Source organism: Manis pentadactyla, chromosome 13 (genome assembly GCF_030020395.1).
Source record: "Manis pentadactyla isolate mManPen7 chromosome 13, mManPen7.hap1, whole genome shotgun sequence".
NCBI classification, from domain to species: Eukaryota; Metazoa; Chordata; class Mammalia; order Pholidota; family Manidae; genus Manis; species Manis pentadactyla.
The window spans coordinates 95865956-95893841 of record NC_080031.1 but is presented as its reverse complement, the minus strand read 5'-3'; the positions used below and the strand labels follow the sequence as shown (position 1 = coordinate 95893841).

At 39.5% G+C, this 27886-nt stretch overlaps 1 protein-coding gene across 2 annotated transcripts in view; it reads left to right on the top strand.

Annotated features, from left to right (window-relative positions):
• Positions 1-27463, top strand: part of CDKL3 (cyclin dependent kinase like 3) — a 94271-nt gene extending 66808 nt beyond the window's left edge. The window contains exon 12 of one of the 2 annotated variants that reach the window (XM_036898422.2): positions 27234-27463. In XM_036898422.2, the coding sequence (XP_036754317.2) occupies positions 27234-27349 (116 nt within the window). In that variant the 3' untranslated portion in view covers positions 27350-27463. The remainder of the gene's footprint in view (positions 1-27233) is intronic. The other variant, XM_036898402.2, reaches the window with a different exon arrangement.
• The last annotated feature ends 423 nt before the right edge of the window (positions 27464-27886 follow it).

Genomic DNA, 27886 nt, shown 5'->3' with positions numbered 1-27886 from the left:
CTGAGCAGCAAGCTCTGTGCAATCCTTGCCCCTTTAGCAGCCCTCTCACTATTGGGAAGTCTTTCAAAGTGCCCACCTTTCGTTTGTTCTGGAGCAGCCAGTTGTGGGTACCTGTTCTCCACAAGTGGCTGGAATCTCATTCTCTCCAAGTATTCTGCCTGTCTTAGCTTTCCAACCCCACTAATTTCAAGAGCACCATGTATTGTTGGTTCATGCTCCTGGAGCAGATCTCCAGTGGTGGATATTTAGCAGTCCTGGGCTTCTACTCCCTCCCCACTCCATTTCTCTTCCTCCCACTAGTTAGCTATGGTGGGGCAAGGCTTGGGTCCCACCAGATCACAGCTTTGCTACTTTACCCTTTTCCATCAGGTCTTCTCTTTTCCCCAAATGTAGGCCATCTGTTGCAGTCTTATTTCAGGTTGCTCTTTCAGGATTACTTGTATTTGCTCTATTTTTGAGTTTTATATATATATATATATATACGGTTTGGGGAGGAGGTTTGTGCTTCACTTCTCAGACCGTCATCTTTTTCTATCCCAGCAGACTCTTATGTTAGTCTCAGTAAATTTGTAATAATTGAAATCATAGAGAATATGTCCTCTGACCACAATACAAGCATATTAGAATTCAATAACAATAACATGTTTGGAAAATCCCCAAATATTTGGAAATTAACTAACTCCAAATAATCCATACATTAAGGAAAAAGTCATAATGGAAACTAGGAAATATTTTTAACTTGAATGATAATGAAATCACAACATACCAAAATTTGTAGAATGCAGCCAAAGCAGTGGTTAGAGGGAAATTTATAGCTTTAAATGCTTATATTAGAAAAGAAGGAAGGTAAAAAAATAAATGATCTACCCTTTACTCCTTAAGGAGCCAGAAAAGAACAAATGAAACCCCAGTAAATACAAGGAAGGAAATAACAAACAGAATTGAGTAAATTAGAAAATACTAACTAAAAAAAATCAATACAACCAAAAGCTGGTTCTTTGAAAAGAATGAAAAAATTGATAAACCTGCTAGACTGGTTAAGAAATAAGTAACTGTAAATTACCAATATCAAGAATGAGAGACATAATCTTATATCTTACAGATACTGAAGGGAGCATATGAACAACTTTATGGTAATAAACTAGACAAGTTAGAGTTTTGGCAGTTATATTTCATCTGTAGCACCACCTGAAGTAAGATATAAAACATTTCCTTTATCTCAGTCCCTTTTCCATTGAATTGTCTACTTACCCTTATGCAAACACCCTGATTTCTAATATTGATTCATTTTGTCTATTTTTGGACTTCATGAAATTGTTTGGGTATTTTGGGAGGGTAATTTTATATTTCATTTATTTATATTTTTTATTGAAGTATAGTTGACATACAATATTATATTAGTTTCAGGTCTATGACATGGTGACTGAATAGTTCCATACATTGCAAAATGCTCACCATGATAGGTATAGTTACCATCTTTTCCCATACGAAGTTATTATATTATTATTGACAATATTCCCTATGCTGTACTTTTCATCCCTGTAACATTTATTTTATAATTGGAAGTTTGCACCTCTTTATTCCCTTCACCTATTTCACCCATCCTCCCCACCCTCTCCTATGGTAACCTCCAGTCTGTTCTCTGTGTTTAGGAGTCTTTTTCTGTTTTGTTTGTTTGTTTATTTGTTTTGATTTTTAGATTCCATACATAAGTGAAATCATATGGCATTTGTCTTTCTCTGTCTGACTTATTTCACATTAAGTCGATACATGTTCCAAATGGCAATATTTTTCTTTTTAATAGCAGCATAACTTGCCCCTTTATTTCACTTATTTCAGATGAAGTCAGGCTGGCTACTAGGAAAACAGGGTACATTGGAACATTTCTAAGTTGTCTTTAATGGGATGTTATTTTTTTCTAGTTGCAAACTTACTTTATAGTCTTTTAGAACATAAATAGCTATGCGGCAATGCCAGATAACATATGATATATGTATTCTATACAGCACTGAGCACATGAGGCATTTGATAAATGGAACAATTAAGAATATGTTGTAAAGGTTGGTGGGCTTTTAGCTTGATATCTAAAACCAGTAGGAAAATGGCACAAAGTTTGGGTTGTTTTCACCATTGTATCTCAAGGGAAGGTAAAAGTAATGACACATATTTTCTTTTTTTGTATAATAAAAAACCACATAGGATTTACCATCTTAAACATTTTTAAGTTTATACTGTAGTAATATTAAGAATATTCACATTGTGAAGCAGATCTCTAGAACTTTTCCCACTGGCAAATCTGAAACTCTATACCCATTAAACAAGTCCCCTGCCCCTGCCCCCAGCCCCTGTAATCATCATTCTACTTTCTGTTTCTGTGAATTAACTACTTACATACCTCACATACATGGAGTCATATAGGGTTTGTCTTTTTGTGACTGGCTTACTTCATTAGCATAGTATCCTCAAGGTTCAGACTTATTACAGCATGTGACAGGATGTTCTTTCTTTTTAAGGCTGAATAATATTCTATTGTGTGAATATACCACACTTTGTTTATTCATTCAGCCCTTGAGGTTGCTTCCATCTCTTGGCTATTGTGAATAGTGCTGCTATGAAATAGCTGTGCAAATATCTCTTTGTGATCCTGCTTTCAAATCCTCTGGATATATGCCCAGAAGGGGTATTGCTGGATCATATGGTAGCTCTATTTTTAATTTTGTGAAGAAATTTCATGCTATTTTCCACAGCAGTCACACCACTTTGTAATCTCTAACAGTGCACAAGTGTTCTCATTTCTCTGCATCTCACCAATAGTTGTTATTTTCCATTGTTTTGTTTTATTAAATAGTAGCCATCCAAATGGGTGTGAGTTGATACTTCATTTTGTTTTTTTTTCATTGACATGTACTTGATATACAATCTTATATTGGTTTCGAGTATACAACACAGTGGTTCAACAGTTACACATATTATGAAATCCTCACCACCACTAGTGCACCACTATCTGTCAACATAGGAAGATGTTCCAGAATCATTGGCAATATTCTCCATGCTGTACTACCATCCCCATGACCAACTTTTATTATGATTGAGAATTTTTGTGCCCCTTATTCCCCTCACCCTCCCTACCAACCCACTCCAACCTTTCCCTCATGGTAACTACCAGTTAATTGTCAGTGTATAGGAATATATTGCTATTTTGTTCATTATGTTTGGTTTTGTTTTTGTATTCCACAAATAAGTGAAATCATTTGGTACTTGTCTTTCTCTGCCTGGCTTATTTCACTGAGCATAATACCCTCTAGATCCATTCATGTTCTTGCAAATGGCAGGCTTTCTTTTTTTATGGCTGAATAATATTCCATTGTGCATATGTACCACATCTTTATCTATTCATCTATTGAGGAACACTTAGGTTGCTTCCATATCTTGATAATTGTAAGTAGTGCAGTGATAGACATTGGAGTACATATGTCTTTTTGAATCAGGGACTTTGTTTTTTTTGGGTAAATTCCTAGGAGCGGAATTCCTGGGTCAAATGGTATTTCTATTTTTGGTTTTTTGAGGAACCTCCATATTGCTTTCCACAATAGTTAAACTAATTTATAGTCCCACCAGCAGTGTAGGAGGGTTCCCCTTTCTCCGCATATTCACCAGCATTTGTTTTACCTTGTATTTTCGATATTGGCCATCCTAACTGGTGTGAGGTGATATCTCATTGTGGTTTTAATTTGCATTTCCCTGATAATTAGTGATATGGAGCATCTTTTCATGTGCCTATTGGCCATCTGAATTTCTTCTTTGGAGAATTGTCTGTTCATATACTCCGCCCATTTTTAATTAAGTTATTTGTTTTTTGGGTGTTGAGGCATGTGAGTTCTTTATATATTTTGGATGTTAACCCCTTGTTGGATATGTCATTTATGAGAATGTTCTCTCATACTGTAGGATGCCTTTTTTTCTGCTGATGGTGTCCTTTGCTATACAGAAGCTTTTAGTTTGATACAGTCCCATTTGTTCATTTTTGCTTTTGTTTCCCTTGACCAAGGAGATGTGTTCAGAAAAAAGCAGCTCATGTCCATATTCAGGAGATTTTTGCCTATGTTTTCTTCTAAGAGTTTTATGGTTTCATGACTTACATTCAGGTCTTTGATCCATTTCTAGTTTACTTTTGTGTATGGAGTTAGACAATAATCTAGTTTCATTCTCTTACATATAGTTGTCCAGTTCTGCCAGCACCAGTTGTTGAAGAGGCTCTCATTTCCCCATTGTATATCCATGGCTCCTTTATCATATATTAATTGACCATATATGTGTGGGTTTATATCTGGGCTCTCTATTCTGTTCCATTGATCTATGGGTCTATTCTTTTGCCAGTACCAAATTATTTTGATTACTGTGGCTTTGTAGTAGAGCTTGAAGTTGGGAAGCATAATCCTCCCAGCTTTGTTCTTCTTTCTCAGGATTGCTTTGGCTATAAGAGGTCTTTTGTGGTTCCATGTGAATTTTGGAACTATTTTTTCTAGTTCATTGAAGAATGCGGTTGATATTTTGATAAGGATTGCACTGAATCTGTAAATTGGTTTGGGCAGTATTAATACTTTTGACATTATTAATAATTCCTATCTATGAGCACAGGATAGATTTCCATTTATTGGTGTCTTTATTTTTCTTATGAGTATCTTATAGTTTTCAGAGTAAAGATCTTTCACCTCCTTGGTTAGGTTTATTCCTAGGTATTTTATTGTTCTTGATGCCATTGTGAATGGAATTGTTTTCCTGATTTCTCTTTCTGATAGTTCATTGTTAGTATATAGGAATGTAACATATTTCTGTGTATTAATTTTATATCCTACAACTTTTCTGAATTCAGTTATTAGTTCTAGTAGTTTTTGGGCTGGATTCTTTAGGGTTTTTCTGTACAATATCATGTCATCTGCAAACAGTGACAGTTAACTTCTTCCTTACCAATCTGGATGCTTTTTATCTCTTTGTCTGATTGCCATGGCTAGGAGCTCCAGTACTATGTTAAATAAAAGTGATGAGAGTGGGCATCCTTGTCAATTTCCTGATTTTAGATGAAAAGCTTTCAGTATGATGTTGGCTGTGGGCTTTTCATATGTGGCCTTTATTATGTTGAGGAACATACCTTCTATGCCCGTTTTGTTAAAAGATTTTTCATCATAAATGGATGTTAAATTTTGTCAAATGCTTTTTCAGCATCTATTAAGGTGATCACATGATTTTTATCCTTTTTGTTCATGTGATGTATGATATCGATCGATTTCCATGTATTTTACCATCCTTGCATCCCTGGAATAAATCCCATTTGTTCATGATGGATGATCTTTTTTATGTATTTTTGAATTTGGTTTGCTAATATTTTGTTTAGAATATTTGCATCTTTGTTCATCAAGGATATTGGTCTATAATTTCCTTTTTTGTGGTTTCTGGTTTTGGTATTAGAGTGATCTGGCCCAATAGAATGAGTTTGGGAGTATTCCCTCCTTTTCTAGTTTTTGGAATACTTTAAGAAGGATGGGTATTAGCTCTTCTTTAAGTGTCTGACAAAATTCAGCTGTGATGTTTGTGCTTTTTTTTAAATGGACATTGATAACTTCATTCTAAAATCCATGTGTAGTAGCACAGGGCTGAGAACAACTAAGACATCTTAAAAGAAGAACAAAGAAACATTTGCATAGCCAGACATTAAAACTCCCTATAAATTTGTATTTAAGATACCAATATATTGGTGTCAGGATAGAAAACAGACCAGTGAAACTGATAAAGAACCTAAAAAGAAACCCATACATGTATAGAAACAGTAAATGGTAGATATGGCATTGATGATCACTGGGGAAAGACTGGGATTAAAAAAATAGGACTGGGGCAGTTGGGAATCCATATAGAAAAAAAGAAACTGGATTCTTTCTTGCCTCATACCAAAACAAAAAATAATTCCTGAAGTATTTAGGACTTAAATGTAAATTGAAAAACTTTAAAACTTTCAGAAGAAAATGTGGAAGGATATCTTTAAGAATTTAGGGTAGATACATTTTCCTTAAGACATGAAAATAGGAGAAAACAAAATTATGAACAAAGTTAACTATATTAAAATATAGGGCTACTCTTCATCACAGACTCCTTTTTTTAAAAATGAATATATATTTTTTATTTATTTGTTTGTTTATTTATTTATTTATTTTGGTATCATTAATCTACAATTACAGAAAGAACATTATGTTTACTAGGCTCCCCCCTTCACCAAGTCCCCCCCACATACCCCTTCACAGTCACTGTCCATCTGCGTAGTAAGATGCTGTAAAATCACTACTTGCCTTCTCTGTGTTGCACAGCCCTCCCCGTACCCCCCTTGTACTATACATGCTAATCGTAATGCCCTCTTTCTTTTTCCCCACCCTTATCCCTCCCTTCCCTCCCATCCTCCCCAGTCCCTTTCCCTTTGGTAACTGTTAGTCCATTCTTGGGTTCTGTGATTCTGCTGCTGTTTTGTTCCTTCAGTTTTCCTTTGTTCTTATACTCCACATACGAGTGAAATCATTTGGTACTTGAACACAGACTCCTTTTTAAAAAATGAAAAGGTAAGTCACAACTGGGAACTTCTATAACTTACATATTATATCTAGAATGTATAGTGAATTCCTTAAAAATAAGTAAGAAAAAAGACAACATACCCTATCAAGTGAGCAAAGGACAGAATCAGATTTCACAAAAGCAGGAAGATGAATAGCCAATAACAGGGCAAGAGCCTCAGCCTCATTAGTAAGCAGGGAAATGGAAATTAAAACCACAGATTTCCAGTTCTTACTCTTATCCCATTGGCAAAAACTAATTGTCAACCCTGAGTATTGGTGAGGATATGGAGTAATGGATCTCTTATACACTGGGAGTGTACATTGGAACAGCTACTCTGGAAAATATGGCATTGGTTAGGAACGTTGTAGAAGGGTACACCCTCTGCCCAGCTCTGCCTCTCCTTGGTGTCTACCCCAGAGGAAGTCTTGCACATGGACTTCAGGAGTGAAGTATAGAGATGTTTCCATCAGTGTTGCTTGCCATCGCAAAAACTGGAGCCAGTCCAAAAGTCCATCAGCAACAGAATGGGTAAATAACTAATGATTTATTTAATACACACACACACACACACACACACACACACACAGTGAAGATGACTGGACAACTATATGCAACATTAATAAATCTCACAAACATCTTTCATCAAAAAGCAAGTCAGTATGTGTCCACATGTATAAGTTAAAAACATGAAAAGCTGTATCTTAAAATATACAATATATGATTAGTTTGTAGAGAAAGGCAAGGAATAATAAACACAAAATTCAGGATAGCAGCTCTGACAGCTGGGGTGGGATCAGAGAGCATCTACCTAGAGCTTCAGGTACTAGTACTAGGAACGTTAGGTTTCTTGAGTCACTTGGGTTCATGGGAGTTTGTTTTATTATTATTATTTACATATGCTAATTATATTTTTAACAGTATGATTTTTTCACAGTAAGAAACATTTTAACAAAAAAGGCACTTCTTATAAGTTGAGGGTGGGGTGGCAATGGGTATTGTTCTTGGAAGTCAATACAAGAAGTACAGGTCTCTTCCAGAACATCCCTATAGGTGATTATCCCCTTTCCACTTAATTTATAATTTTAATTTGTATGTGTATTTTTATTGTGAAGTGTTTCAGAAATACAAAAAATGTATAGAGAATGATATAATAACCACTATGTGTCCACAACCTTATGTAAAACTTTACAGAAATAGTTGAAACCCCTTGTCTAATGCCCCCAATTACATTCCCCTTCCTGCACCCCAGTCACCACAGTTCTGAAATTTGTATCCGTCATTCCCATGCTTATCTTCCTAAATTTATGCATGTATCCTTAAAAGTTTATATTGTATTGCCTGGCATGTCTGGCATTTTATATGAATGGAACCATTCAGTACATGTCCTTCTGCAACTTTTTTCCCCACACTTTTTTTATGTTTGTTCATGTTGATATGGAATGATTCTTTGTATCCAGTTTTAACTTATATTTCCAATGCTCCAAAATTTATAAAACTTTTTGTTACAGGAAATTTCAAATACATACAAGAGTAGACAGTATCCATAGGGACAGTAATACAGCATGGAGAATATAGTTAATGATTCTGTAACATTTTACTATGTTGATAGAAACCGCACTAGAAGGGTTGAGGATTTAATAATATGGGTAACTGTTGAACCACTGTGTTGTATATTTGAAACCAGCATACGATTGTATGTTAATGATACTTTAATTTAAAAAAATGAGTAGACAGTATCATGATGATCCCCCAGGTACTCATCACCCAGATTTAACAATTATCAACACAATGGTCAATTTTTTGTTTCATCTGTTCCTCCCCTCTTGTTCTATTTTGAAGCAAATCCCAGGCATCATACATTTCTTCCCTAAACATTTCAATATGTATCTCTAAAACCTAAGGCCTCTTTTTGCAAAGACACAGCTATATGTCTTTGTAACAGTTAACAGTTTCTCAATATCATCAAACATCCAGTCAGGTTCAAATTTCCATGTTTCTCATATTTTTCATTCTGTTTGAATCAAGCCTCCTTCTTAACTTCTTTAATTGCTGAGGGACTACCCTATGCATGGCACTGAGTGAATTCTTTGGAACGTGTGGGGCTGAAGCTCTCACTCTGAGTAAAGTGCAGCTTGCTCTCTCCCTCATGGGCTGAGAACCAAGACCTCTTCAGGGGGCTTGTGGAAAATAGCAGCCATTTCCACAGACAGCTGGTTTGCACATCACTGACAACCATTTGACTCTGATGTTTTTTGTCCTTTCTATGTAACTTGTATGTAGTACTCCTGTAACATATTTTTCTTAACACCCCATTAGATGCTTGTGCAGTTACTCAGTATTTACCACATCAAGGAAGATATAAATAATATGTCTGTTTATTTCATGCTAAGCAAAGACTGATTTCTGTCATCTTAACCATCCTCACTCTTCCTTGAACCTAAAGAAGGGTGTGGTGATGACCAAGGGAAATAGGTATATGGAAGCGGATGGTAGACTTAAGGTGCTACACAAAGGTCATTTTAATAGAATGAGCAGCCCTCATCTCTCACACATTTTACTTTAATACTCACCATACTTACTCTTCTCCTTAGTTCACCTGTCTTATATTTGGGCTCTCATCCATCTTTTGGGCTATTGCAGTCTGGCATCCTCTGGCAGGTCCATGGTGCCATCGTGAAAGTGCTCTCATTGTTAGCACAGTAGTGTTTATGTGACAATTTGAATATATTACTTTTTTTAAAACATAGAATTTATTTGAAGTGGAACAGTGAGGCTGCTGGTGCTAGTGATTAGAAGCATTGTTCTCTCAATGTGGTACCATTAAGGTAAAGATGAGCACCTTAGGGGTACTCAGGGCAATGAATATTAGCCTTATCTGGACTCTTAGTCACATGCCGGATGACATATTCAGTTGTGAAGAAAAGAAAAAAAAGGGACATCTACAAATGCTGCAAATATATTGTCTGATAGTGTGATTAAAATGTGAGCTGTAATTAGGAATTTTATAATGTGTTTAGCTTTCTGGGAATGAACTATCCTTAAGACTTGTAAGCCTTTTGTTTGACCATACATTTGACTTTCTAATACGTCTTCAGAAATGCAAAACTGCCCATAGTTGAAAGCTTCCTCTCCCTTAGTTACCCACAGAACTAGCACTCTGGAGAGAGAGAAAACCAGCCTACCTGCAGTGCTCAGCCAGCTGGGAGTGGAGGGAAGCAGGAGAAAGGGAGTGGTCAGCTCTGCCCAGGAGAACAAGCCACTCCTCTTTGGCAATCATTTCATAAGGAGCCACCTTGATGACATGCCCAGTTCACATGGTTAAAATATGCTGTCCAGCTGCATTGTGTCCTGTTGTAGTAGGCTTTGTAGGTGTCATTTTTCGGTATTTGGGTGAGGCAGGAACCTGAGCAATCTCACTTCAAGTCCTGTTGACATTTAGAACCTGGCACTGACTTAAAGCATTGTTTAGTGCAAGACAGAGGACTCCTTCAGCAGTTAGGACTGCCAGCTTTCTGCAGCTGAAACCCAGTGGTGGTCACTGACCTCACGGCCTATAGATACACAGGCAGAATTAGAGGATGCAGCAAGGACATGCAGTCTTCACCATCTGTTCTGCCCTTGAATTACAGATACAGCAAGAATGCATATCACTACTGCATCATCAGCAAAAAGGCCACAAGTGCTTCCAGCCCTTTGCTATATTTTAGGTCCAACATTTTGTGTATTTATTTTGGCAAAAGTTTTGGGAGCAGAGGAAGTCATAGTTTGATCATATCATTTGAATCTGATGACATCACTGATATTACTTTTCCCTTGGGAGTCCCCTACAGTCAGCTATGTTCAACTGTCCATCACTGTATTTGTTCTCAAAAGGTAAATTCTGGTTAGTAGTAGTGTTAGGGGAGTGTTGTGTATTTTCCTCAGTCCTTGTCCCCGCCACAACAAAGAATTGAAGGGCAGGAACACAGTAGTGAAGCTGAGTAGAAATTTTATTTAAAGTTACTGAAAGAGAGAAAAAGTACAGGCCACCTCAGCAAGGAGAGATGCCCTGAAAGGATGGAGAGAGAAGGTTTAAGATTAAAAGGTACACACTTAGAAAGTGTGAGCAAACTCAGAGAGAGTGCCTTGAAAGGTTGAGAAAAGTTGAAGTTTCACACTCAGAAAGTGTGGGCAAACTCAGAGAGAGAAGCCCCCTGAAAGATTAGGGGTTCCCCCTTTTAAGGATTTTTCAGGAATGTAACAAAGGGCTGGGGGGTGCAGACTCAGTAAGTGGTCCCTAAATATTTAAAATGGATTTAACACAAGGAATTTACTGCTCTGATTTCTCCCTGAGATGACTGGCATCTTGGTCTGGGAGCATATCAAACAAGACCGCCTACCAAGCCCCCAGGGTGGGCTGAGTTATTGTCTGTTTGCTAAAGAGTAAGTTAAGAATCTTACTTCGTAACTTCCTGGGTATTAAAATACAATCTTTAAGATGGAATCCTTCCTGCCTTTTACTATGTTGTTTATGGCTGGGCCTGCATGCTAAATTAGTTACGTAGGTTACAAACTACTTGATTAGGGCTAGAAGGAATAAAAAACAGCACATAGGTAAAGTTAAAAATAAGCTGGGCCTGCATGATTAACACAATAAAGACACGGGCTATGCTGAGGTACCCTCCTTTATCTGGGGAATATTCAAACATCCAGGGCAAGTTGCTCCTGGCTTTTTGGGCTTTAACAGATTAACTCTGGGTCTTTTTAGTGAACTTTCCTGGCCTTTTTCTCTTTCCACCCTGCGCATATCTATTTTCCTGCCTAACAGTAGGGGAATGGTCCCTGGGTTAAAATCTAGCTCATACTATGAGATTATTCTGTAAAGGAGTGCTTCAGGGAAACAGAATATCATAATAATCAAAATGAACCACAGGTTTATTCAACAAACATTGGTGAATTGTATTTGAGTTGCCAATGTCTGTTTGCTAACTATATTCTGAGCACGGGTATGACAAAAAATCAAGTTTTCTTCATCTTTTATTCCCCATGGCATTTAATACATGGCAGCAATTCGACAGAGAGGTGATGTATATCAAATAATAATAGTAATACAAGGCAGAAAGCAGTTAGTGCTGAGAAAAGTATGAGTGACGTGCAGGATCCTAGAGGAGGGAGACTTGACTTTCATTGCAGAGAACTAGAAAGACTTCAAGGGCTGGTGTCTCCTGACAGATGATGGACCTTAATGGATTGAGTTAAGAGCTATCATATATTGGATGTTTATTATGTGCTAAACATTTTACATGCTTAATCCATCCAAATCCTCCCAGTGACTCTGAGAAAGGTGTATATCATCATCCCCATTTTACAGGTGAAACTTGTGGCTCAGGCAGATTAAGGGATTTTATCCAAGTAATAAAATAGAAAACAAAGCCAGGATTTGATTTAGTCCACCATGAAGGGCTCTTAAGCACTGGGTTATACTATCCTTTATTTTAGGAGGTGAATTCAGTGGTTCGGTGTTTGGAAAAACACGGACCATGTTCTAAAAACATTTACTAGTTGATGTGGCTGGAGAAAGGAGTGTGTGGAGAATAGAGAGCAGTGGGAAATAACGCTATTCCAGTAAGTCAGGGACAGATCTCAGAGAATCTGGAACTCTATACTAAGGAATTGGGGGTTTTTGGAAGGTGCTGGAAGCATTACATGCCTATTAGGGAAGTGGCAGCACTAGATATATGCTTTAGGAAGTGTGGGTAAAATTGTAATATTTCCAGAATATCTCGCCTGGCTTTGGTACATCTGCATATCAATAGGCATTCAGCGGTGTAGAGAAGTATAGCTTTAGTGCATTTTTATATCCTCAGGGGTGGGGAGAAGTTCATCTCCATATCAGTGGGTAATTACCTGGGCAACTGAGGGCTTATCTGTACCTGAGAAGTGAGAGGGAGGTCCTTGCTTGCTTCTGCTGGAGCAGGAAAGAGAAACGGCCCTGGACTGCAGTTTGTCAGCAATAAACCGATTTTAAACTTTATTTCTCCCTTTGACTGATTTTGGTTTTAGAGGTATTTTGCTCCAGGATTTCCTCTCTCCGGACTTACAGGAAGGAACTCAGTGTGAAGGGGAGGGATGAGAGGCATAAAAACCAGTTAGGTGGCTATTGCAGTAATGGTGCAGGAGTGAAGAGGCATGCATAGCTCCAAGAATATGTGATTTTCTCCTATAAGCCTAGTTGGGTTTGAAAATGATCTAGACTCACAAAGAACATAAATCAGTAAATAATTGTTAGCTTTACAAAGTGTGCTGTATTTTTAAGTTTTAAAAAGATTTGGTTTAGAGAATTTTTTATGCATTAATCTTTGGAAACTGCATAAACCAACCTATGTTTTTGTAACATTCTGAAAGGAACATTGGTCCATCAATCAGTACAAAGGAATATAGGGAATATGTGAATATCCCTTAGAGTGAAAACCCTTTTTTTAACATGACTCTACTTTCTCCCCTAACCCTTTTGAATGCCTCTCAATGTTATAACATGTCCAATAAATTCCTAAAAATATTTCCAAAGAAACAAAAACCAACAGAATTAGGCATTGGGAAACTCTCAGACTGTTTTTTCTGGACTGTGCTCTAGATCTACAAGTAATCCCTTGCTCACAGTGCTCACTTACATTCCTAAGCTATGTGTGTAGCTCTGAGGCAATGTGTGACCCCATGATATTGGCCTATTATATGGAGCCTGCCCTTGTCCAAAAGGAATTGATCATGAAGAGGCAGGCTCTCTGATTTTCCTTTCAGGTGGATTTTATCCCATGATTCCCCACCCTGAAATGCAGAATAAACAAATAATAAAAATAAGGTTGACTGTGATGTCTCATCACACATTTTCTGAGGTCTTAACCAGCAAAGCTAGAAACATGTCCAGTTTAATGCAGAGCCTGTGGGAATTGCAGAACTTTGCATCTCTCCACTGGTCAATATTTTTCATTTGCTGCCAGAAACATGATTACCTGGATACTATGGAATTATTATTCAAATGTAGGAGTGATCCTGGTTAAAATTAGTTTTTATCTTTTAGATACATGTTGAATAATTGTAGAAGAAATTATCTGATGCCTAAGATTTGCTTCAAAATAGCACAGGGTGGGGGAAGTCAGTGGTGCTGCTTATAAAATAATAATAGTTGATGATCACTGAAACTGGGAAATGGGTGCAGAGAATCATTATACTATTCACTAGATACATAAGTAAGTAATTATTAGCTTTACAAAAGTTCTACATTTGTATACGTTTGGAATTATACATAATTTTAAAGTAATCACTCTTAGGGTGGAGGATAGAATTAGCAATGTTTAGATTTGGGGTTGAGTATTGCAGTGAAAAAGGGGAAATACTAATGAATTGTTTCTAGGAAAAATGTGCATGCCCGGTAATTTCTTTTCTTAAGGCATAGTACACTATTCAGCCTGTCACCTGTCTCCAAGCCTGCCCAAACTCTGTAGAACTGTGATTAGTTTCCTCTGCATTTGCCTGTCCCTTTTATCTGTGTTTCTAAAGCTTTTGCACATCTGACTTGTCTCTGCCATCAGAATAGTAATCTCCTCATGGCAGGACTTTCCCTGTAAGCAGCCCTTCACTCCAGGATCCTGAGTACTATGATTTCACAAGAATAATAAGATAAAATGTCCAAGTAAGAGAGGAGATGACACAGTACACGCCAATATTTTTCAAAAGGCTTGCAAAGATGTTTCAGAAACATCTGAATTCAATTTGGTCACCAACAGTGATTTTCTCTGAAGCTAGAGGGCTACATCATAAAACAGATAATCTAGTCTCTGGGTGGAAAGAAAAAGGAGGCAAAAAGGAGGGAAACAGGGATGAGAGTAGCAGCCATGTTCCCCAGTGACCCAGTAGTTGTGCCAGAATTCATTCCCAAGTGGTGGGGACCACGGATTTGTTCCTAGGTGGCTGTGCCATAACCCTCAGTCTAGGTCTTATTGGTGTGGCTCCAACATATAGCTCTAATTCTTCTGAGTAGTGAAATTGCTACCAGAAGTTTTCTGCAGCAACTGCAGCACCTTTCCCTCTGTAAGCAGAGAGTTCTAGAAAATTTTATTGCCGGAAAGGTCAGAGCATCATTTTAAAGGTTATTCAATGGCCCTGAATATGCAAGGACTTGCTCCAGGTCATACAGATATGCAGCCGGGCTCAGACTAGAAGCCAGGTCTCAGTACCACAGGCCACCTCCCCACCTCCACCCAAGTCCTAGAGGTATGTATACCTTGGAGGCTTGTTTTGAAAATGTCAGACTGGTAGGAATCAAGGGAATAGGGTGAGTGCCCAATTTAAGAACTATAATCTCTAATTTGGACTTTCAAAAGCAAGTTTAGGGAAGAGGGCCTTACCTGTTAAGCAACCTGCTAAGATGGCTGAGTGAACCACTATGGGGAAGTGATGATGTTGTCAGCCCTTTCTGGCCTCCACGCTGAAAATGGAACTATGCTCTCAGTTAGGAAATAAAGGAGGAAGTGAAGCAGATTCATCATTGCTTAAGGAGTCTGGTATGCAAGCTAGGATTCCTTAGTTGTTGGCTGGGGCAACAGATGGAAACCTATTCATACCAGTACCCATGCTGGGCCTCAGCTGAGAATGTCTGGGAGCTACTGGTTGTTGGGATGGACCTGTTCACCTGTGTGCTCTGAGGAGCTCACCAGGCACTGAAGTGATCTTGTTTCTTCTCAGTTTGGCTGTATTCAATACCTCTTGGAGAAACCTTCGATAGTAGTTGTGCAAGGGTAATTGACAGATATGGCTTTGATACAACAGGCAAAATTTGATTCCTCAAAAATTTTTTCCACTAATTGGACATTAACATTTAAAATTCCTCTTCCTTTGGCCCACCTAAAAGTGTTTAAGAAAATGAATAGTGAACAGGATCATATTCCTGGGCGCAGAAGGGCAGACATAACATGTCACCTGAGCATTGGGAATCTATGACAGGTCTTAGCCTCCTTTTTCCTGTAGGAATATGTTCTTGTTCAATTAAAAATAAAAAGCTCAGGCATAAATATAACGGCATGAGAAGTGAAACAGAAACCTCCTCCTAAAACCACATATACTATGAAAACACAGGAAATACAACGAATCCTGAGTGACAGGAAAGAAGACTGCAACTGACTGCCTACATCTGGGGAAAAGAGAAGACCTCAGAGAAAAGGGTAAAGTAGCAAAACCGTGATCTGGTGGGACCCAAGCCCTCCCTCAACCCCAGGTCACCAGTAAGATGAAGAAAAATAGAACAGGGAGGGTGGAGGCCTGGGACTGCTGAACACCCAGCCCTGAGATCTGCTCTGGCAGCATGAACCTACATTACCTGGTGCTCTAGAGATCAGTGGGGTTCGAAACTTAAAACAGGCGGAATACTCAGAGAGACTGAGATTCCTGCTGCTAGAGGAGCACAGGTACCCACAACCAGCTGCTCTGGGACAAAAGAAAGGCAGGCACTTTGAAAGACTTCCCAACAGCGAGAGGGCTGCTAAAGGGGCAAGGATTGCATAGAGCTTGCTGCTCAGGAGAAAGGACAGGTGGACAAAATCATTCGGGAGCACTCAGCCTGGCAGGTTGGGAACTTTCAGGAGCTTCAAGTACTCCATTCCCCTGGCTGGCAATGCAGACCTGAGCCCCACCCCACCGCCACGATATGCAGCCTGCCACTACTTCCTCCCAGCTGGCACTGGCTCACAAATCTGCTGCCCCCACCATTGCGCCAGGCCAGCCAGAGGGTGGCCCTGCCTATAGCAGCTATAGGGGCATAGCTTAGAGGATCCTCCCTGCGCACCTGGCCCACCGGCCCTGGAATTGGAGTCAGGCACTGTAGCCAGGAAGCAGGAAAAAGCTCTTTCCCCCTGGCAGCCATTCACCTGCAACCCCCATTCCATCACTCCAGGTGCTGAGCAGCTCCAGAGAATAGAGCTTCTGGGCACTAGAGGGCGCCACCAACACAAAGTCATTGTTCCATATTATTCATTACAAATATGAAATGGCAAAAGAACCTGGTACAAACCAAAATCCAAAAAAAAAAAACCAGAAAGAGGGCCAAGTGAAACTAAAATCACCAACCTTTCTGATAAAGATTTCAAAACACAAATCATGAACATGCTCATGGAGCTACAGAAAAATATTCAAGACCTCAAAAAGGACTTTGAAAAAGAGATAGAAACTTTATAAGATACAGTATCTGAAATGCAACATACAATGGAGGGATTTAAAAGCAGATTAGATGAGGTAGAGAAGATGGTAAATGAAATAGAAATTAGAGAACAGGAATACAAAGAAGAATGGATAAAGAAAATGTACATATACACAATGGAATACTATTCAGCCATAAGAAGAAAACAAATCCTACCATTCACAACAACATGGATGGAGCTGGAGGGTATCATGCTCAGTGAAATGAGCCAGGTGGAGAAAGACACATACCAAACGATTTCAGTCATTTTTGGAGTATAACAACAAAGCAAAACTGAAGGAACAAAGCAGAAGCAGACTTACAAACTCCAAGAAGGGACTAGTGGTTACCAAAGGGGAGGGGTGGGGTAGGGCGGTGGAATGGGAGGGAGGAGATTGAGGGGCATTACGACTGGCATACATGGTGTGGGGGTGTCATGGGGAAGACATTGTAGCCCAGAGAAGACAAGTAGTGACTCTTTGGAATCTTAATACACTGATGGACAGTGACTGCATTGGGGTGTGGGGGGGGACTTGATAATATGCGTGAATATAGTAACCACTGTGTTGTTCATGTGAAACCTTCATAAGATTGTATATCAATGATACCTTAATTTTAAAAAAGGTTAAAAAATAATAAATTCAGCTTGCTAGAGCATCTAGCCACTCTTCTGAAGTGCTACTAGGTCTAAAGAGAATCTTGGCCTTTTTCTGCTTGTAGGCAGGCCTGCCTCGAGTCTAGACTATGCCAGGTCTCCCGCTCTGTCTGTTCCTTGAAGGGAGCTGTTATGATTTGTAGTCCCATGCTCCTGCCCATGGCCTAGTCCAGCCTGTGTTTTCCTCTTTTGTCAAGTACTTCATCAGGAGCCCGCTCAAATCTCCCTTGCCTTAATTTGGGCCTGTTTCTTCTTGATCAGTCATCTAATGACACAGAAACTTCTTGATCATTATTAAGTAGCTAGCTGCTCTTTGAAAATTTTTTATGAGCTTTGGCCTCACAGAAGAAAGATACTTTTAAATTCAATAAACAAATACATAAACAAACAAACATAGCATACCTTAAGACTTGGAATCAAGTAAGAGAGAGGTTGGGAGGGGCAGCCTGAGGAACCGAAACCAACCTGAGGCTTTGCAGGGAGCTACAGGAGCCAGTTCTAGTCTCCATCATTCTCCATTTACCCCCAACACCAGTTTTATTGAGATATAGTTAGTTGAGATGTAACGTTGTTTGAGGTATACAATGTTTTGATTTGATAAACTTACCTATTGCAAAATGAGTACCACCATAGCATTAGCTAACATCTGTATCACATCACATAATTACCATATTTTTTCATGATGAGAACATTTAAAATTTACTCTGGGTCTCCATCATTCATACTGATAGAAGAGCAGGAGCCTGGACAGACATAGCAGGGAGAGATGCTGCCTCTGGACTGACAGGGAGGAGAAGGGCCCCAGACCTCCTGAAAGGGAATATCAAGCCAATGACGTGAGCTAGTGACCCTAGGATCTAACTAAGAGACACTGTGGGAACAGGCAGGCTGCAGAACGCTGAAGGAGCAATGTATTTGTGGTGTGAGGGACAGAAGGGAGGGGATGAAGCCATGTTGGAGCCACTGGACAAGGATACAGCAGGCCCCACTGGATGATGGATGCCTTGTCCTGGGTGAACCAGCCAGGCCGTTTTTGAATATCTGGATCTTTTTTATCATGTGCAGCCAGCTCCAGGTATTAAACTGTGATCCTCTTTCTGAATGCCAAGCTTACGTCATTTTATGAATGCCAAACATACATGCATTTTATGTCACAGGCCCACTTAGTGGTCAGTATTTTCCTGATGTTTGTTAATGCACATAACCAATCTGTACTTCTGGTCCTCTGCATTGTTTCAAAGCTTATTTACAATTGCACACAGTGACACTAATAAGTATGGTATTCAGTGTCACATCCTTGCATGATTGGCTATTATCCAGGCTCATTATAAATACTACAGTTCTAAATTCACAAGCACAATCCAGAAATATAGTAAGAGTTTGATTTCTAGGATCACTTTTCTTCCAGAAATTTTCTGAAAATTCCATTGAGTCTTTCCTGAAAAATCACAAATTAAGTTTTCTCTCCCCTCATAGGAGTTCTCTTTGTGATTGCCCTCATTTGAGAACTGAGAAAACATCACCATAAAAATAACAGTTTTCTTTATAACTCAGATGTTTCATTTACCTCCACACACAGTTATTTCAAGAGGGTTTAGTATGTATCCAAATGATCACTAAGAATTTCTGATGGATTTCAAACCCGACCTGTTTAAAGGAGCTATCCTGGATGCTTGAATCTAAGCCTGTCCAGGTGACCTTGAGTGAGGACTGTCAAATCTTATTCGTGTCTGTCACAGGATATTCACCAAGGGAGAAAGGCAGCATGCCTCAGGGTCAGATGTCTACCATTTGTGGCAAAGCCACTCAGAGCCACTGCCCTGTGGATATGAGCCCAGCCTTTCACCTGTGTCCTGTGACAGCAGCGTTCAGGTAAACCATGTTTCTCTGCCATGTCCAAGACGAAGTGAACAAGCAAAGTACCTAGGTTCTTTGCCTCGGCTTCCGGCAGATGTGCTCTATTGCCCATCTGTTGCAGCCATGCTTAACTCCCCAGTCCCTATGGAGTTCCTAGCCAAGCCACAGTGCTTGCACAGAATGCATCAGCCCAAGTATGAAGTGGCTGAGTAATGTGGCACTACTTGCTCAAATTAAATTTACACAATGTCTATGATGAGATTTCTATGGTTTCACTGACACCCTCCCCTTTCCTGCACCAACCAGAAGTATGTTGCAAACAGTGGAATCCTGGTAGAAGTGGGAATTGTTGGCAGGGCCTCTTGCTACAGTTGTGTGGATTGTGCCCTGAACAAGGCTCCGACTCAGAGGGTAAGTAGGAGCTGAAACCCTGCCTGAGCTCCACCTTGCCAAGCCTTGCACTTTATGTGGGGCTGTTTCTTCCAGGAAGAAAAAGTGACTTTTCTAATGCACATAAGATACCATATAGGCGAGAGGTTGTTTAAAGAGATTGCCACGTGAGTCCAAAATGGGTCACATGAGGCCCATGACTGCAAGCAGAGAGGCCAAATGTAGTGGGTGTACATGTGGGGTACTCTGCAGCTGTCAGGAAAGGTGGACTGGATGTACATATAGCAACGTGGATAGGTGTTACTACAAGCATGGAGTGGAAAAAGTAAGACACAGCAAGAGATCAATCACACAATGCCACTGGTATAAATTAAAATACATGCAACCAGACAACAACACACACTCCAACACATATAAGCCAAAAAATCTAATCAGTATATTAGACTAGTTGCTTGCAGGGGAAAGGCAAGAGCGAGGAGTGGCAATAGGAGGAAATACATGCGTACACACATGAAACAAAAAGGTAGCCTTCTGTGGACCAATTATAGTATAATGTGTCATGGATCGAAAAGTGTGATTAATTTAATGCTGTACACCTGTGGCATAATAAGTAAAAACAAATTAATTAATTAAGTTTCTTTGGTCAGCATGGCTTGATCAGCATGATCACAGCTTTTGAATAATCTTATCGGCAGATTTATATTTGGACTTGCGTTGAGCTGTCTTATAACACACCTGCCCTTATCAAACTCAAGGATGTCTGATGCTATCAAGTCCTTAAAATCCTTGGAAATTACATTGCCTTAGCTATATTATTTTATATTCCTGATAGCTATACACAGAAATCAAAGTATTTACTCCTCTGGAGATTTAATCAAGCTATACAATCTGTTAATGAAGGATAGGGACTGAAAAAAAAGAAAATAAAACATCAATTCTTTTTTTACCTGGTTCCCTGTAGTCCTGCATCCACTTCTTTCATCCAGCCAAGGCTGAAAGCAGATGGGGCAGACTGGTTCCTCAGGCACTGGGACACAGTGTCTCAGCTTCCTCAAAGACAGGTCCAGAACATTTTAGAGCACTTTAATCAAAAAGTAAAAAAAACTTGCACCATTTAAAAATATATATTTGAATATACCCAGCACTATTTTTGAGATATTTCTTATCCAACTGTGTGTACAGTTTAAACAAACAAAAAAATATCTAATATTCTCCAAAGTAGCATGTGTTCAGTAAGTACCCAGTAAGTATAAGTTACACTGAATGACCTTTTACCATCCAGGGACACCTCTTCCCCATTTGGTATCTTACATATATTAGAAAAGGTGCCTCTTAAAAATTCTCAATCATAATTTAAGTTGGTCTCAGTGATGGTTGCACAGCATGGCGAATATAGCCAATGATTCTGTAACATATTCCTGTGTTGACAGATAGTAACTACTAGTGGGGTGAGGATTTAATAATGTGGCAAACTGTTGAGCCACTGTCTTGTATACTTGAAACCAATATAAGATTGTGTATCAGTGATACTTCAATTTAAAAAAAAAGGTGCTTCTTTGGCGACACAGCCACATGGTCAGTCACAGTAAATCTGGGCAAGTAAAGCTTGGGTTTCAGCCCCACTCTCCCCCTTGTTCAGGGTACATTCTACACAACTCTAGGATGTGGCCCTGTAAACAAACTCCCTCTTTCTCTCTTTCACCAGATTTCCATTGTTGGCAACATCTTTCCTGGTTGGTGTAGGAAGAAAGGCAGGCTTGCTTGACCATCCTAATTGCTAAGTGGAGCAACAGTATCTCCCATCCCACACGCTTTCTGGAACTTTGCCCCTGCTCCTATAAAGGTAGAATCTGATTTTACTCTCCTTGAGTCTAGGTGAGCTTGTGACTTGCAATCAACAGGACAAAAAAAAGTGACAATGTACTTTTCAAAGTTAGGTCACAAAGAGTCATACAGCATCCACCTTGTGGGCCAGAACACTTGCACTTGGAGCCCTGAGCAGCCATGTAAGAAGCCTGACTCCTGTGACCACCATCCGTGCTCCACGGAGAGGCTGTGTGTGGGCGTTCTGATCGGCAGTCCTAGTTTTGAGGGCCCTAGGCTCAGACGGCAGACATGTGAGTACACAAGCCTTCAGTGTTCCTAGCTCCCAGTTGGGAAGGCATCACCAGACTTTGAATCTTCCCAGCTGAGGCTCCACACAGCCTGGAGCACAGAGAGAAACCATCCCCACTTGTGCCCTTTCTGAACTCCTGACACTCGGAATCCATGAACACAATAAATTCATGCTTGTTTTATACCACTAAGTTTGGGGTGATTTGTTACACAGGAATAGTAACTAAAAGACCCATTATCTTTAACACCAAGAAGTAGATCAATAAAAAAAGGAGGAAAAGCTATTGCTAAATTTTTAAAAATTATAAACTAAAAGAGACAGAAGAGATGTGTCAACAAATATAAATGGTGTTGTTTAGCTCCTTAAAATAAACTATTACAGAAAGACACTTATGAAAAGCAGAGCAATTTGACTTCTGACTGAATACTACATGATATTAAGGAATTACTATTAATGTTTAAGATATGATGTAGTGGTTATTGGAAAAAGAGTTCTTATAGCTACATACAGAAGTATTTAAATATGAATATATTTGTGATTTGCTTTAAATTGGCTTTAGAATGGAGACAAGGGGGAGGGGGAGTATAGATAAACAAGATTACCACATGTTGATTGAATGCGGTTGAAGCCAGGTGATAGGTACATGAAAGTTTATTATATTATTATCTCTACTTTTGTGCATATTTGAAACTTCCCGTAAGAAAAAGTGACAAAAGAGAGGATTGGGAGGACTGACTTGTCCTCTGTCCTACTCTTCCAGGCCATGGTTCTGTACTAACAGGTGCCAGTGGTTTAAATAGACTGGTCCTCTTACACCCAAGGGTACACAGAGACATGACCTCTGTGTACCCTTGGAAGCTTCTTGAGACCCAGGACCCTAACTCAGTGTGGATTTCAGGAAGAGAAACAGACTAGCTGAGAAAAGCATATTATTCAGCAAAAGTTTTAGGTACTCTTCAAATCAGTATAATTTTTGGTGGCTAGAATTCCTCTTGAAGACAGAATTCCCTTCCCTGACATTACCTGGTCCAACACTAGGTACACAGGGGGCATCCATAAATCCCTGGTGAATTAATTTGAATTATGAAACGTGATTGTTCAGGATTGATTCATCAACTTATGCTAAAGGTTAGGTAGTGTTCAATTTTGAACCTTGAAATATATCTGTCAGCAGACAGACAGGCAAATAGGCTGCATGTTGCTATGCAGCTGACATATTTTGGAAGGTCCTTCTGTTTGCTTGTGGCTTCTCTCCCTTGAAGAAAAACCATTAACTCATGCTACAGCCTGCTGCTCTCTGCTTGGTTTTTGGCTATATCACTAAGCCCAAAATAGAAAGTTCTTTTACTGCGGAACAAGGAAAAAGGTTTAAATTTATCAATTCAAGTAACAAAGGGTAGCATTGTACTGGCTTTTCTTGGGAGGGGTTTTGGGGAGAGATAATGCCTGCTTCATCAAGGAATCTCTGCACTGACATGGCCTGGGACCAGGAGACAAGCCTACACTGTGGTCAGCTGGACTCGTTTCCCATCCTAGTCCCCCTCATTCCCTCCTTCCAACATGCCACCTCTTTTAGGACATGGGAAAGCAGCTGAGTCACTGGGGAATCAGGCCCAGAAATGCCACTGAAGTCATTCTCTGAGCCAGTTCTCTGAGCCAAACCCCTTCTCTCTCAGATTTTATAGAAGTCAGTTCCTTAGCATAAAGTTAAGCAGCAGGTAGATATATCTTTTCCCATCAAGTGGTCAAAAATTTTAAATGATCCCTAGGGTTGGGAGGAGTTGGGGAAAATTGGTACTGTCACATTGCTGGAGGTTCCAACCACCTGGACAGCAGCATGACAACATGGATGCATGGTATAGCAGAGGATGTGGGACCAGAGGCGCTCTCGTCTACGGCTGCTGAGAGTGCCAACTGGCTCCCACGACAAACTCTTGCATATGTGCAACAAGAACATTCACATAATGGTCATAGCAGTAGTGTGAACAAGAGCTAACTAAATCCTAGAAACAATGCACTTGTCCATCAGTGGGTAAACAATGGAGTATTTACACATTGGGGTATTTCACTCCAGTCAAAGTGATTACATAATGAAATGTAATGATATGGATGAATTTTAGCAAAGTAATAATGAGTAAAACACTGAAATATTGAAAACGTGAAAGTGTAAAAACCTGAAATTATCACATACAGCAAGATATCCTTCAAGGACAGCTTTTTTTTTTATTAAGGTATTACTGATATACACTCTTATGAAGGTTTCACATGAAAAACATTGTGCTTACGACATTCACCCATATTATCGAGTCTACCCCCACGCCCCATTGCAGTCACTGTCCATCAGTGTAGTCAGATGGCACAGAGTCACTAGTTGTCTTCTCGGTGTTACACTGTCTTCCCCGTGACCCCCTACACACCATGCATGCCAATCATAATGCCCTTAATCTGCCCTCCCACACCCCTCCCCTTTGGTAACCTCTAGTCCCTTCTTGGAGTCTGTGAGTCTGCTGCTCCTTTGTTCCTTCAGTTTTGCTTAATTTTTACACTCCACAAATGAGGGAAATCATTTCATACTTGTCCTTCTCTGCCTGGCTTATTTCACTGAGCATAATATCCTCCAGCTCCATCTATGTTGTTGCAAATGGTAGGATTTGTTTCTTTCTTATGGCTGAATAGTATTCCATTGGGTATATGTACCACATCTTCTTTATCCATTCATCTACTGATGGACACTTAGGTTGCTTCCATACCTTGGCTATTGTATGTAAATAGTGCTGTGATAAACATAGGGGTGCATATGTCTTTTTGAATCTGAGAACTTGTATTCTTTGGATAAATTCTTGGTAGTAGAATTTCTGGGTCAAATGGTATTTCTAATTCTAGTTTTTTGAGGAACCTCCATATTGCCTTCTACAATGGTTGAACTAGTTTACTTCCCACCAGCAGGGTAGGAGGGTTCCCTTTTCTCCAGATCCTCGTCAGCATTTGTTGTTCTTAGTCTTTTCTATGTTGGCCATCCTAACTGGTGTGAGGTGATATCTCATTGTGGTTTTTATTTGCATTTTCCTGATAATTAGTGATTGATGTGCAGCATCTTTTCATGTGTCTGTTGGCCATCTGAATTTCTTCTTTGAAGAATTGTCTGTTCATATCCTTTGCCCATTTTTTAATTTGATTATTTGCGTGTGAGTTCTTTATATATTTAGGATGTTAACTCCTTGTCAGATATGTCGTTTACGAATATATTCTCCCAGATTGTAGGATGCCTTTTTGTTCTGCTGACAACTTCTAAAAACTACTTCTTAAGAATATATACTGATGTAGTAAAACCATATAAAAAGAAGAGCAGGGAAGCGAGCATATGATTCAGGGTGGTTCTCTTGGGTGGGGAGCACAGGGAAATGGGGTGGAAGGCCTTATGGTTAAATACGGATATTATTGAAGTCCTAGCTTTTATTTTAGGGTTGGGTATTCACAGCAACTGCTTACATCATTAAAATTAATGAATTTACCAACTAAATTAACTCAATCAGGCCATCCAGTACAAATTATGACAGTGTCATAAACCAACAATTATGATTTCTCTCTAATTCTGTATACCTGACATTCAAAATCAAAAACAAAAACAGAGTATGATAGCCTTTGGTGCAGTCATTCCATTTCTAAGCACTTATCTTAAGTAATAAACAAAAGGTGCATACAAACTTATGAACAAGGACATTTATCTGATTTATAAATATAAAAAAGAAAACAATCTAAATACCAAAATAAGGAATTAGTTACATAAATTGAGCTACACTGATAGGCCTGAAAACTAGGTAGTTTTTAAAAAATATTATTTTCTAAGAGCATTTAAGTATGTGGGAAAATAACCATGATGTATATCAGTTGAATAAAACAGGTTACAGAACATATACAAAATGAACCCAGTTTTTTATTTCTAATATGTACATACATACACACACAGAAGGCTGGGGAGATTATATATGAAAATGATTATAGCATTTATTCCTGGATGTTACGATTGTTTCTTCCTTAAACTTATCAGTAGGCCACAATTCTTATAGTGATCTTTAATTTTTTTACAATCAGAAGTAACTGTATTATAAAGATAATAATAGCTAATGTAGATGGAGTACTTGCTACATGCTAAGAACTCTACACAGGTTAATTTATTTAATGCTTAAAGTAACCCATGAAGATGGTGCTATTATGATCCCCATCTTATAGATGAGGATACTGTGGTTTAGGGGAGGTTGAGTAACTTGCATAAGAACACAGAGGTCATAAGAAATGGTGCCTTGAATTGTGTTTCTAAGTGGACCTTTAAAGGGTGGGCCTAATGGTGGGGTCCCGGTCTCCCTGATGCAGTGATGGCTGCCCCACAGAGAAGGCGCTCCCTGAGAACAGTACTGGGCACTGAATAGCTTGTTGTGGAATCTGCAATCCACACAGAAAAAGAGGCCCCCAAGAGGTGTCTGAGCCAGAGCCAGCACAAGGCAGCCAACTACAAACGTGGGGAGGGGAAACTGACGGGAAAGGCTGTGCTCAAAGTCATATGGACTGCTGGGGGCAGAAGTGGGGATGAGTCCAGGTCTCCTTTCCTTACACTATAGCTGGTTCCTGGAGAGCAGGGTGATGTCCACATGGTGGTGTTTACTTCACTCACACGAAGACAACCCTGATCTTCCCTGACATGGGGAGAGAGCACAGCAATTCATTTTTAAATTTGTTTGGTCTTTTTCTTCTCATTGCTACCTAGGCCACCTGGACTCAGCCTGTGAGTTGGGAAGGAAATCATTCCCAAAAAAGGTAGCATGGGAAGGTGTAGCTCAGGGAACGGGTTGGTCCTGCATGCAGCGGGGAGGCAGACCATGCCTGTGGGTCACTCCAGAGGCTGCACAAGTGGAGGCACACCCAGCCCTTAAGGGTTTCTGATGAGCCCCATGGAAGAGGAGATCCCAGTGATTGAAAAATTGATTGGAGAGCACAGATGTCATGGCTCTGGCCAGCTCTGACTCCCACCAGACACTGCAGGATTGGCGTCCAGAGCGTTCAGTGGAGAGGAGTGGGAGCTGTAGGGATGAGGTGGAGCCAGGGACTTAGCTACAATCTCTTCTCATCACTCATGCTTTAAATATAAGCTCTGATGTGATCAAGGCACCAGAGATAAAATGCCTTTCTCAAGCTAAGCAGGCAGGATCTGGTATCCAGTTTGGACAAGACAATGGAAAATAGTCAGGGGGAAAAAAATCCCTTGCGCTTAACATACGCACATGGGAGTTGAAGAATTTGACACCTTAACATTGTAGAATAAACAAATGTAGGCATGGTTTCCTATGTTTTCTTCAAAATATCTAGACTACATATGATTTAAGAAGGAATGATTTTAAAAGTTCTTTTCTTTTCAGCTGAAGAATTCTGGATTATCCTTCAAGATGTAGTTCAGGCATTGGCTTCTACGGAAATAACTTCCCAAGCTGCCTCAAGCAGGAAACGAGGTCATCCCTCTTCTGTACATATTTAATAAATGATTTATTCACCTGTTGGACTTCCTGTCTTTTCCTGCTGGAGCATACACTCAGTGGACTGTGTTTCATGTCCGTTTGGGTTTTCTCTGCCTTCCTGCACATCTTCCCATCACCTGTCCCCTACATGCATCCCTATGCCTGCCATGTGGTAAGTGCCAATTAAATTTGCTGTTGGAACAGCTTGCTATAGAAGTTTGGGGTGTGGTCTTCTAGAATTCCCAGAGCTGGGAATCAAACCCCTTTTTGTACCTCTGATATTTGAGAGAATCTGATGAAGCCAAGAACCTTTTCCCAGAAAAAGGTACATGCAAAAGAAAATTCCCAATTATATAGCAGTAAATACACACACACACACACCCCAACACATTCACAAGGGAGTGCATATAAAACTGTGGAAATCTGAATAAGATAGGTGGAATGCATTCATATAAATATCACAGTTGTGATATTGTACTATATAGTACCACAAGATATTAGCATTGGGAAACTGGGATCTCTTCTGTATTATTTCTTAAAACTTCATGTGAATCTAC